The 12,301-nt window shown below is 41.6% G+C and overlaps 1 protein-coding gene across 1 annotated transcript; it reads left to right on the plus strand.

The window, feature by feature from the left end:
* Nucleotides 1-304: 304 nt before the first annotated feature.
* thbs1b (thrombospondin 1b) lies at nt 305-11,623 on the plus strand. Its single transcript, XM_007258168.4, has 23 exons — nt 305-482; nt 996-1,082; nt 1,253-1,812; nt 2,078-2,153; nt 2,604-2,693; nt 2,809-2,918; nt 3,074-3,199; nt 3,771-3,867; nt 4,575-4,748; nt 4,839-5,015; nt 5,120-5,293; nt 5,386-5,513; nt 5,608-5,760; nt 5,860-6,078; nt 6,173-6,280; nt 6,766-6,925; nt 7,017-7,135; nt 7,888-8,122; nt 8,214-8,441; nt 8,539-8,810; nt 8,921-9,018; nt 9,471-9,610; nt 9,711-11,623. Exons 2-23 carry the CDS (start codon nt 998-1,000, stop codon nt 9,716-9,718), a joined length of 3,537 nt encoding a protein of 1,178 aa, XP_007258230.1. The 5' UTR covers nt 305-482; nt 996-997; the 3' UTR covers nt 9,719-11,623.
* Nucleotides 11,624-12,301: the final 678 nt, after the last annotated feature.

The following is a 12,301-nucleotide window of genomic DNA, read 5'->3' on the forward strand; positions in this document are numbered from 1 at the left end:
GGCGGGATTACTGTTAATCATCAGCGACTGACCGGAAGCGGTGGCCGCTAACGTCGCAGGAATGTTTATGGAATTTGGTGTCTGGAATGTGGCTCGTTTCGGTCGCACCCGTTTTCCGGCAGGCGCACTGTCCTGTGTGTGGAGCCGGTTTAGTCAGAAAACGGGCGGGAAAACAAATAAACGCGCTCGTGCCCGAGACTCCGCGCTGTGACGTAAGGATAGGCCACGCCCCCGACGCGCTCCCCGCACCTGATTGGAGGAGGCACGCTCCTCAGGAATGTGATGGAAGTGTTTAAATAGCACTTTGTCCTCTCCTTACTAATAGATTTTAGCTGCTGTAACGCGAGGGAAGGAGTGCTGAATTGGGGAGTTTTTAAGAGTAACGGAAGCCTTCCTAACCCTACAAATCTTCGGAATTACTCTTTTACGTCTTTCTGGATTGTACATTTTTTCTATTTTTTATTTTTTTAACAAGTAAACAGGTAGGAGTGTATTTATTTTCTTGTTTTGGTTGATGGGTTATGGGTATTAATTTATAGTAATAATGCGTTTGATGCTCACAGACGCCTTGAAAGACATGATTTTTTTTTTTACTCCTGATAAAGATTGACAAATTGCTTTGCATTTTAATGTCCAGTGTAAAGTTATGACTGATATTATTGTATATTATATAATTTAAAATAAAATATTTAATCATAATATTTTCTATTGTATTATTTAATACGTTTTTTTAATATTATTATTTTTAGGACTGTGTTTTGGTTGTTTATGGTGTACTTTAGCATGCATGTGTTGCCTGCTGACAATATTTATTTATTTAAAAGCTATGTTTAGCATGTTAAGTAAATGAAACTAAAGGAAAGCTTTTTAATGCTTGCAGACGCCTTTAAAGTGAGAAATGAATAATAAAAAAAGTGTATTTTTTCATTCTTGAGGTTGACTAATGTTTTTTTTTTAATGACAAGTTTAAACATTGCTTTTATTTTGTTCTGCAGGGATGATTAATAAAGCACGGAACATGAAGTTAACAGGAATATTTTTGTTAGTGATGCTGTGGAGCTGCGAGGGCGCCAGAGAGGCAGGTGAGAATCCAGCCATATTAATACGATTAAACAATACGAGTTTACAAGAAAACTAAAAGTACTTCAGCAGCAGTTTAGGGCTTAACAAATAAAACTCAAAAAAAGAGAAAGAGAGAGAGAGAGGCAGTAAAAGCTACTGTTAATACTGAACCCCTCACCTCTGTCTGCAGAGAGCAGGGATGATAACAGCGTCTACGACCTGTTCGAGCTGGTGCAGGTGCCCAGGAAGAACCACGGGGTGACCATGGTGAAGGGGGACGACCCCTACAGCCCTGCGTACAAAATCCTGGACCCCGACCTGATCCCCCCGGTGCCCGAGAGCGCCTTCAGGGACCTCATGGACTCCATCCAGGCGGAGAGGGGCTTCCTGCTGCTGGTGAACTTCAAGCAGTTCAGGCGCACCAGGGGCGCTCTGCTGACCGTAGAGAAGCTGGACGGCTCCGGGCCCGTCTTCGAGATAATCTCCAACGGCAAGGCCAACACCCTGGACCTGGTCTTCTCCACCGAGAGCAAGCAGCAGGTGGTGTCCATCGAGGACGCGGACCTCGCCACGGGCCACTGGAAGAACATCACGCTCTTCGTGCAGGACGACCGCGTGCACTTCTACGTGGGATGCGAGGATGTCAGCATCGCCGAGCTGGACGCGCCCATCCAGACCATCCTGACCCCCGAGACCCCCGGGGTGGCCAACCTGAGGATCGGCAAGGGGGCAGTCAACGACAAGTTCATGGTAAGTTAGCAAACGCTTGATTTATTCATGTATATGTATTTTATATATACTGATTAGTAGTGATATATTGATAACTTATATGTATTGATGTGATTTGTACACATTGATAAAAAGTCGTTCATTTAATTATTTATTAATTAAATGTTTAGACGCAACGACCTTTGTATTTATTTATTCACTTATTTGTTATTTAGATTATTATTATTATTATTATTATTATTATTATTATTATTATTATTATTATTAACGTTTGCCTTTTTGACAGGGTGTTCTCCAAAATGTGCGGTTTGTTTTTGGGACCACACTAGACGCAATATTGAGGAATAAAGGGTGTCAAAACTGTAAGTATCCCGAGATTTTCATTTATTCACCAATAATGATTAAGTATGGCAGGTTGAAATTAATTAATCAGTCACATACTCAGTTAAGGACTGTAGGGTCTTAAAAACATGTGCAAGGAAGAAAAAAAGGACTATAAATGGACTGTATTCTAGCAAACAAAATGTGTTTAGTCTCAGTACTTACATAATGTTTATCACCTACATCAGACTTCCTTGGTCGGCTAAGTCTTAAAATATACTGTAAAGTTTGAAAACATTTTAAGTACATAGTTGCTCCACTCTGATTAACTCTTATTTGAAGGAATGCCACCTGGTTGATTTGCTGCAGATGCTACAGTGCACTTTTCTTGCATATACTTGTATTTTAATACATAACAAACTCTAAGATCATAGGATAGTCTGCATTAACAATTTGCAGCTGAGTCAAACAGTTGTGCTTCTTTGTTGCAGCATTCATGACAGATACAATCACCCTGGACAATCCCATCAATGGATCCAGTCCAGCCATCAGGACAGACTACACTGGCCACAAGACAAAAGGTAAACTCTTCCCTCTGGCAGAGTCTTAGTGCAGATCAGTGAAAAACATAGTTAATGGGAATGGAAATGGATCTCTTTCCCTGTGGCTAAAACTGCACTTTTCCCCTCATAACAGATCTACAGATGATTTGTGGCTTTTCCTGTGAGGACCTTCTTAGCATGTTCAAGGAACTGAAGAGCCTTGGTGTGGTGGTGCAAGAGCTGTCCAATGAGCTTCGCAAAGTGGTAAGGAGGGTTTTTTGTTCTGTTTACACAGAAATATTTATTACATTTTTGCACTTTAAAGCTAAATGCTAAAGTAGAAAGAATAGTTTTGCATTGAAGGCAATACATATTATGATGGTACTGAATTTATATTTGTACTTTCCTTTGTTTCCTAGACAGATGAAAACAATCTGCTCATGAAACGAATGGGAATCCATGCCGGTGTCTGTCTTCACAATGGCATTGTGCATAAGAACAAGGAAGAATGGACAGTGGACGACTGCACTGAGTGCACTTGCCAAGTAAGTACCCCTTTTGGAGTGTGCTTTGCTGACAGACTCTTACAGTTTAAGTGCAATAGGCTTTGTCATTAAGTCGCTAATTTGTGAGTGAGTGAGAGAGCAGCCATGCTATGATTTACTGCCTTTAGCATTGTCTAGTGTTGTGTCTAGCTCTGTGAAGCACCTTGTCTCTAATTAAGATAAGGAAGTTGGGGGAGGGCTGGGTTGTACTACACAGGCTCTATGACAAATAACCACAACTTAGAACATTAAAAATAATTAAAGTCAACAGTCCAGACACTTGATTTTTCTCTGGCACGCTCTGTGGTGCAGCGGGCAAACCAACACAGCTTATCACCACCCAGGGATATTCGCTTGGTTAATTAGGGAGTTTAACAAGGCCTTCTGTTGCCAGACTCACTTCCTGGGTATTTTGGCAGACGGCAGTTTAGTGTTTGCTGTTTCAAAGATTAGTCTAACCCTCTTTGTAGCCCTTGTGTTTGGCCATTTGCCATTTAACATATGACCTAGAGTGCTAGACAAGGCTCCTGCTCTCCCCTTTTGACTAATGAGGTGTGGCTGATAATTACAGAACTCTGCGACAGTGTGCCGTAAGATTTCCTGTCCTCTGATTCCCTGTGCCAATGCAACTGTGCCAGACGGGGAATGCTGCCCCCGGTGTGGAACTCGTAAGTACAGTTCAATAATCATATATTTGCTGCCTTTTCTTTGTTTAGTTTTGCATGCTTTCTCATGTCAGATTTAAAATAATTAGGGAACCCCAAGTCCATTGAGTAGAAAAATCTGCAAATTTTGTTGATAGGAGATAAAATAAACATATGACGTGAGTATTACACATGCTTTTTTTTGAGGTGACTGGTGAAAGCAACGTGGCAAATGAATGAATCTAAATGTGGGTAACAGTAGAGCTTTGTGTACCACTGAAACTCTACTAAAATGTTGTAATGACCATAATTGGCCAAATTGGTTAAAGGTGGAAAATTAGTGCTATTCAGCAGGAATAAAAAAAGCAAAACTAACATTTTCTCTCAGCCACAAGGGATGGGCACACATGCCTAAAACTTAAACAATTACGGAAAACCGCAACACCTCAACCTCAGCAATTTAAAGCTATGATATCTTCACGTGTATTTGCAAATTCCACTTCCCGTTTTGGAAAAGTCATCAAAGGGGATCCCTGTGCATTTAGTACAGTGCATTTTGCCTGGCACTGCATGCGTTTGGTTCATGCCAGGGTTCCCTGGAGTGGTCTGTCTCAAGCAGCCTAGGCTAAATCGAGTCCATTAGGGCCCTGCATTAAGAGCTTTTCTCCTCTTTGCTGCTTTAGAATAAGAGAATAGCTCTGCTATTGTCTCACTCTCCTCTCCCCCAACAGCCAGCGACTCTGCCGAGGACGGCTGGTCCCCCTGGTCTGAATGGACCCATTGTTCTGTGTCTTGTGGAAGGGGCATTCAGCAGCGTGGCCGCTCCTGCGACCGCATCAATAACAACTGCGAGGGCACCTCCGTGCAGACCAGAGACTGCTACCTCCAGGAGTGTGACAAGCGCTGTGAGTACTTTACCATATGCTCACCAAAACTCTTTACTGTCGCATTCACTGACTGGTTTTTAACTTGTGTTTCTCATCCATCTCCATCAGTTAAGCAAGATGGCAACTGGAGCCACTGGTCACCATGGTCCTCCTGCTCAGTCACCTGTGGGTCTGGCGTCATCACGCGCATCCGTCTCTGCAACTCCCCTACGCCACAGATGGGAGGAAAAGACTGCCAGGGCCAGGGCAGGCAGACTGAGAAATGTGAGAAGTCCCCATGTCCAAGTAAGTGTGAGAACCATAAAAAAGAGAAGCTACGAGTGTTGAGCACCCTGGGGGGAGCAAACAGCTCACAGAAGGTTTACATGTGGTTCTTCTTGTTTGTCCAGTCAACGGTGGTTGGGGACCCTGGTCACCATGGGATAAGTGCTCACTCACCTGCGGAGGAGGCACCCAGAGCCGCAAACGTCTTTGCAACGATCCTGCACCCAAGTACGGAGGCAAAGACTGTGTTGGTGATGCTACTGCAACTCAAATCTGCAACAAACAGGCCTGTCCTATTGGTGAGTCAAGATGCCTTCATATGCATATAAATATATATAATATCTATAAATGTGATTTTCAGTCTCTTAACCAATACTCTTTTTTTTCTTAGATGGATGTCTGTCCAATCCCTGCTTCGCTGGGGCCCAGTGCACAAGCTTCAAAGATGGTTCATGGAAGTGTGGGAAATGTCCAACAGGTTACACAGGCAATGGCATCAACTGCAAAGACATTAATGAGGTGAAAAAAAACCGTCAATCAACTTTCTGTAATACCAAACAATTGAGACCTTTTAGAGCAAACGAATAACAAAATAGTTTTTTCCTCTTAACAGTGCAAAGAAGTCCCCGATGCTTGCTTTGAATTCAATGGAGTCCACAGATGTGAAAATACAGTACCTGGATACAACTGCCTTCCATGCCCTCCTCGTTACAGTGGTCCCCAGCCATTTGGCCGCGGAGTGGAGGATGCTGTTGCAAAGAAACAGGTAAGCAACAAAGTGTACGTTATGCAAATATCTGAAAGTCCATAATAGTCTAAGATAGTATCTTAGCATGGATAAACTTTTAATCTGTCTTTTTTACAGGTGTGCACACCTCGTAACCCCTGCCTTGATGGAAGTCACGACTGCAATAAGAATGCCCGCTGCAACTACTTGGGACATTTCTCAGACCCCATGTTCCGCTGTGAGTGCAGGCCAGGCTATGCTGGCAATGGACACATCTGTGGAGAGGACACTGATCTGGACGGCTGGCCTAATGCTGACCTTGTGTGCGTGGAAAACGCCACCTATCACTGCAAGAAGGTGCAAGAAAACAACTGTAAAAACACAAAAACAGAAATGTTTATTGTCATGTAATAAATTGTGAATACTGACTTTTAATTCATTATAATTTCAGGACAACTGCCCGAACCTTCCAAACTCAGGTCAGGAGGACTACGACAAGGATGGAATTGGTGATGCTTGTGATGACGATGATGACGATGATGGTATTCCTGATGACAGGGTAAATTATCTTCCTTTTTTTACTCTTGCTTAAGATTTTGACATCTAATGGGCACAAATTTGATTTTTTTTATGTGTGCAATATATTGTACATGAACTGCCTATGAACAAGTTAACCTGTGGGCTCTGTGCATTTTGAGTAGCTTTGCATTCATAACTCAAACTAAGATGAAAATAAATGCTGCAAAACAGCATTAGGTAGCTAAGACTACTTGTTTCTGAGCCAAACCTCAAATTCCGACATGAGGTGCTCTGAAAGGCCCTCAGTGTTTCCTGCTAATTCCAACATCATATTTGGTCTCATTCCTAAAAAAAGACTCACTTTTATGCTTTCACTCCTGTAAATAGGCCTATACAACCACAGCCAAATTACAAGGCTCCCATCTAAATGTAATAGGCTCCTCTTGTGATGTTAGATTTTAGGGAGTGGCAGGAGCTTTAGCATTTTTTCCTCACTCCTCACTGTGCCCTCTTTTTTTTTAACAGGACAACTGCCCATTCATCTTCAACCCCAGGCAGTATGACTACGACCGCGATGAGGTTGGAGACCGTTGCGACAATTGTCCGTATAACAGCAATCCTGACCAGACAGACACAGACAACAATGGTGAAGGAGATGCATGTGCTGTGGACATTGATGGAGATGGTAAGAAAGCTTTAGAGTAAGCCAAATCAAATTAAAAAAGAATTGCATTTAAGGGCCAAGGCACTTAATGGTGACTTGCTTTTTTCCTAAGGTATTCTGAACGAGAGGGACAACTGTCCCTATCTGTACAACGTGGATCAAAAAGATACTGATCTTGACGGGGTCGGTGACCAGTGCGATAATTGCCCTCTGGAGCACAATCCTGACCAGGTATGCATCATCAGAGTGAGAGAATGCAGACAGAGAAATAGAAAGAGCGAAAAAGAGATTCCAGTGCAGGTGTTTTAGGCTGTAATCTACTTTGATCCATCTGTTATTCAACTCAACTGCACAGCCTTTTGTCATGTGAAAAGCCCAATAGGTGTTTGCAGGGAAGCAGGGTTTTATCACGCAATGTAAAAGTGGAGTAAATCCTCTTCACCTTAGGGGCACACAGCCTAACAAAAACGCAAAGGGAGGCTTTTGAAGGGTACTCAGTGGCTCTCAACAAGGCCAAAGGGAATTGGAGGGGGAGGCGGTTATTAGTGAGGAATGGATTTGCTGGTGGGTTTATGCATGCCCTGTCGGCACTCAATCCCTGCGGATCACACCTGTGCCATGGTTAACTGAGGAGGAGGAATGTACGCCTCTGGAACAACAGGACTCAGTTAAGGGGAAAATGGGTGAAATTGACCCACCCCCTTCCACCCCTCCTTCTCAACAGAGGAACAGAAATGCGAGTGTAGTGTGCCAGGCCTCAGAGACATGAGACTGCAGTGGATCCAGTGGGATAGGTGTTGCAGCTTTATCAGATGAAAAGTGGAGTCAGACCAGCATCAAATCTGCCAAGTGTAATGGATTCGGGGATAGCAGAGCCTCAGGCAGCTTTGTAATAAAACTGTCACAGACTTGCAAACCAAAGCTAGACACCTTAGCAGCACTGATGTTAATACTTGTTGTGTTATGGCACCCTTGTTCAACAGCTTGACACGGACTCTGATCGGGTGGGAGATAAGTGCGACAGCAACCAGGACATTGATGAAGACGGGCATCAGAACAACTTGGACAACTGCCCTTACATTCCCAATGCCAACCAGGCTGATCACGACAAGGATGGCAAAGGAGATGCGTGCGATTTTGATGATGACAATGATGGCATCCCAGACGATAAAGACAACTGCAGGCTGGCCTTCAACCCAGATCAGCTGGACTCTGATGGTTAGTGGGATTAAGTAAAATGCAACCTCTTGTATTTTGCTAACCTTTTACTGGTTTGTTTCTACAAGTAATTTCTCTATTCTGTTTCTAGGTGATGGACGTGGAGATGCCTGTAAGGACGACTTTGACCAAGATAATGTTCCTGACATCTATGATGTGTGCCCTGAAAACTTTGACATCAGCGAGACTGACTTCCGCAAGTTCCAGATGGTGCCTCTGGACCCCAAGGGCACTTCTCAGATTGATCCCAACTGGGTGGTGCGTCACCAGGGCAAAGAGTTGGTTCAGACAGTCAACTGCGATCCTGGAATTGCCGTTGGTATGCTGAGAAGTCTTTTTAAAGCAGAATCCCTTCTCCAAAATTCTCCACAACTGAAGAAATCATTTTAATTAACTTAACTTTTTGTCTTCTCAAGGTTTTGATGAGTTCAACGCAGTGGACTTCAGTGGGACCTTCTTCATCAACACAGAGAGAGATGATGACTATGCTGGGTTCGTGTTTGGCTACCAGTCTAGCTCTCGCTTCTATGTGGTGATGTGGAAGCAAATTACTCAGACGTATTGGTCCAGCAAACCCACCAAGGCTCAGGGCTACTCAGGGCTGTCAATTAAAGTAGTCAACTCAACCACTGGACCTGGTGAACATCTAAGGAATGCTCTGTGGCACACTGGGGACACTGCAGGACAGGTAAATCCTAATCCTAAAAGTCATATCTATAAGTGAAATGTCTAAGATTGTGCATTAAAGGTTTTCAGTAGTATAAATTGTATAAATTATTTGTTTGATTTCCTCTCTAGGTGCGCACTCTCTGGCATGACCCCAAGAATGTCGGTTGGAAGGACTTCACTGCTTACAGATGGCACCTAACACACAGGCCAAGAACAGGACACATAAGGTATTACATGAAATTACTTTACATTACAATGCATTTAGCGGATGCTTTTATAAAAAAAGACTTAAAAAATAATTATGTACATAAGTGGACATAGAGGACATAGAAGTTCAAGGCAAAAACATGTTTAGACAGGGCCTAAAGGAAGCCAAGGTGAAGAGTGGGGTAGAGGAGGAAAGGAGGGGAAGAAGGAAATGAGGTTAGAAGTAGTTAGTTTGTTACAGGTTTTTGAAGAGCTATGTCTTCAGGAGTTTCTTAAAGATAGTATGGCGCCTGCTTTCGTAGTTATAGGTAGTTATTTTTTCACCATTGGGGAACTATGTGCAAGTACAGCCTGAATGTAGAAGAACAGTCTTGGTATTGTTTGAAGATTGAAGATAACAACAGTCATTTGTCAATATTCACTGCAGTTCAATGTGCTAACAGACTATTGTTGCTTCTTTTCACTATTGTAGAGTTGTCATGTATGAAGGAAAGAAGATCATGGCAGATTCTGGAAGAATCTACGACAAAACCTATGCAGGTGGACGACTAGGTCTCTTTGTGTTCTCACAAGAGATGGTATACTTCTCAGACCTCAAATATGAATGCAGAGGTATGATTCAGCATATTCTTATGCTTCTTAATCTTAATCTAGTCTTATTTATCAAAAACAGACATTTATTTGCTTTTCGTTGCTCTTTTCGTTTTTACAGATGTATAATTGCACAAGCAAGACATTCTTGGAAGAATTGCACCTTTCTGTATAAATAAGAATATGTACTCCGTGCAAAGTCCAGGGACAGATTTCCCGCTACTTTTTCTTCTGGAGCATGAACTCTGGTGGGGCAGAAAAGCATGTGGTCAGTTTCAGTATAACCAGTGCTGGTTTGGATGGAGCCCAGCTGACTGCCCCTGGAGAATCAGGACCCCTCCACCAAGAGCAGGTAGAGCAGAAACAAGCTCCCCATCGCTTTGCTTCATCGGAAAGACTGATCTCTCTCTCTGAGAAACCTCATTCAGGTCTGTGTGGGAGGGGTTCCCTGCAGACAACTATGCACTTCAATCTCTCTCTCTCTCTCTTTCTCTCTCCGTCTCTTTCTCTCTCTGCATTCCTTCTCTGAATGGATGTCCAAAGACGGGGCCAAGTCTGAGACTGTATTCAAAACCTGTACCCATGATAATTTATTTTAACATTATTTTGCCAAACATGAAAAAGAGTAAAGATGCTTTAGTACATTAAGGGCATATTATGAACCGGCAAGCTTTGGATTATGCTTAAAATATATGCTTTCTTTTAGTCACTCTTTTAATTGAACTCAAAAACAAATCTATTTAAACCCTTAGACACAGTATGTCTGCTAATAGAATATTTTGGAGTTTCAAAGAATGTTTTAGGTTATTCCTATAATGAGTGGTGGAAAGTAGACAACTAGGTATGATATGTTAGTGGGCATAGTTTCCTCAGGGTGAGATGGGTAACTCCATCTTAGCAAACATTTCAGTTACCTTAGTGGCTGTGTTAAAGAGGGCTTGGGCAGAGTCAGGATCAGAAGTCATTAGGAGGGAGTAAGGTTAATCATGACTGCTATTAATTGAGCTCTTTTAAAACTAAGAAACAGGAAAGTATTAAAACTGTAACTTACATCTCTTTTGATATCTCCATAAAATCATAAGGTCAAATGTAAGACCTTTACAAAAGGCCAATTTTGTATTTAAAAAAAGCACTTGCAAAAATATCAGCTGTTGGACCTGTATTTATTATCTGATACTGGAAATGATAGAAGTGACATCTTTTGGAAATACCATCATTTTGTACATAAAAAAGTCTTATTTATCATTTATAATATAGTAAAATCTAACAGCGAATTCTCTCCAAAATTACATCTCTGGGCATGACTCTGCCCAAAGCTCTCCACTACACCCTTTATAGTGTCTTCATTGATGACCTATAGAGGAGAAGTTCTGAAAAGTGTGTTTGACCTGCGTGCCTTTTGTGTAGAGAGTTAAATGAACACTTCGATGTACAAATATTACCTCAATACTGTTGTATAATTTGATCAGACAAATAATAATATTTTCATAATGTTAAAAAAAAGCAGATTTGGTTACCTTCATATTGCTACTGTAGCACAAGCTGTAAATAGTATTTCTTTGTTAAGAAGCACCCTGCCTTTGACCCCTACGGTAAATAGAGCAAGATGGGAGTTTTTAATGCTAGTGCTTCCAGTGTCCAGTACTTTTTGTAAAACCGATAAATTATTGTGCTGTTTGTTGTCTGTAAGACTTGTGTTTCATATGAAAAAAGTGTGTATTTGGTTTCTTGTGCGTATGTGTATGTGTGTTTGTATGTATGTTTGTGTTTATGTGTGTAGATAAGTGCTATTTAAATAATTTATCAGGGGATGCAGCCTCAGGAGGCATTTCCATCTGTATAAACAGTTTGCACACTGATGTGAGGATGTTCTGTCCTTTATTGTTTTTACTTTTATGTTGTTATTATTTTTGTACAATTAGTTATGCTTGTCTGTAAACATTTTTACTTAGTTGTACAATGCAAAATGCAATTTTTTATTCATAGCAATTATTTTGGTACATACTTCAGAACAATAAACAAATGTTAAACATAGTGAAGTCATTGAGACGTCATTCAAGTGACCCAACATTTTAATTATCACAAGCATTACACAATTTATACAACCCATGTTTAAACCTCTGTCAGAAAGACAGAAAGACTTTGCTTGGCCTCAAATAAGGCTTCTGTTGCACACACTAAACAATCAGAAGCATTGCAAGAATGGTCAAAGGTTATAGTCTGCAATTTGTAGCCTCTTGCTGTGGAAGAACTTTGACCTTCACTCCAAAGACCTTCACTCCAAAAACAAACACCTGAAATATTTTCAGCTTTCAACTTAAAAATAGAAAGAGCAAGTGAAAACCAGTGTTACGTAAAAATTGTAAAAAAGTGTTTTGGTGAAGAAGACAGTTCACTGTTAAAACCCCTCTTCCATAACTTAAACATAGTTGTTTTTTGAGTGATAATGTTCCGCCAAGGCCTCGTCCCATGCTCCATCTAACAACCCCCTACTGACCTAAGTGCACTTTGAACCTCCCTGAACCTCTGTGTGCCATTCTGGGTTTACTCAACACAGATCCAAGAGATTTAGTGCAGCTAAAGTGTCCACATGTGTTTGAGTAAACACAGACATAATACCTTAGCCAAGGGAACAGCAGACGTCGCGAGGAATCTTCATGACTTTTCTGTATTGATGCTTTTAAAATTTCAACAATAGGATTAATAAATTGG

This window comes from Astyanax mexicanus, chromosome 1, assembly GCF_023375975.1.
Source record: "Astyanax mexicanus isolate ESR-SI-001 chromosome 1, AstMex3_surface, whole genome shotgun sequence".
Lineage (NCBI taxonomy): Eukaryota > Metazoa > Chordata > Actinopteri > Characiformes > Acestrorhamphidae > Astyanax > Astyanax mexicanus.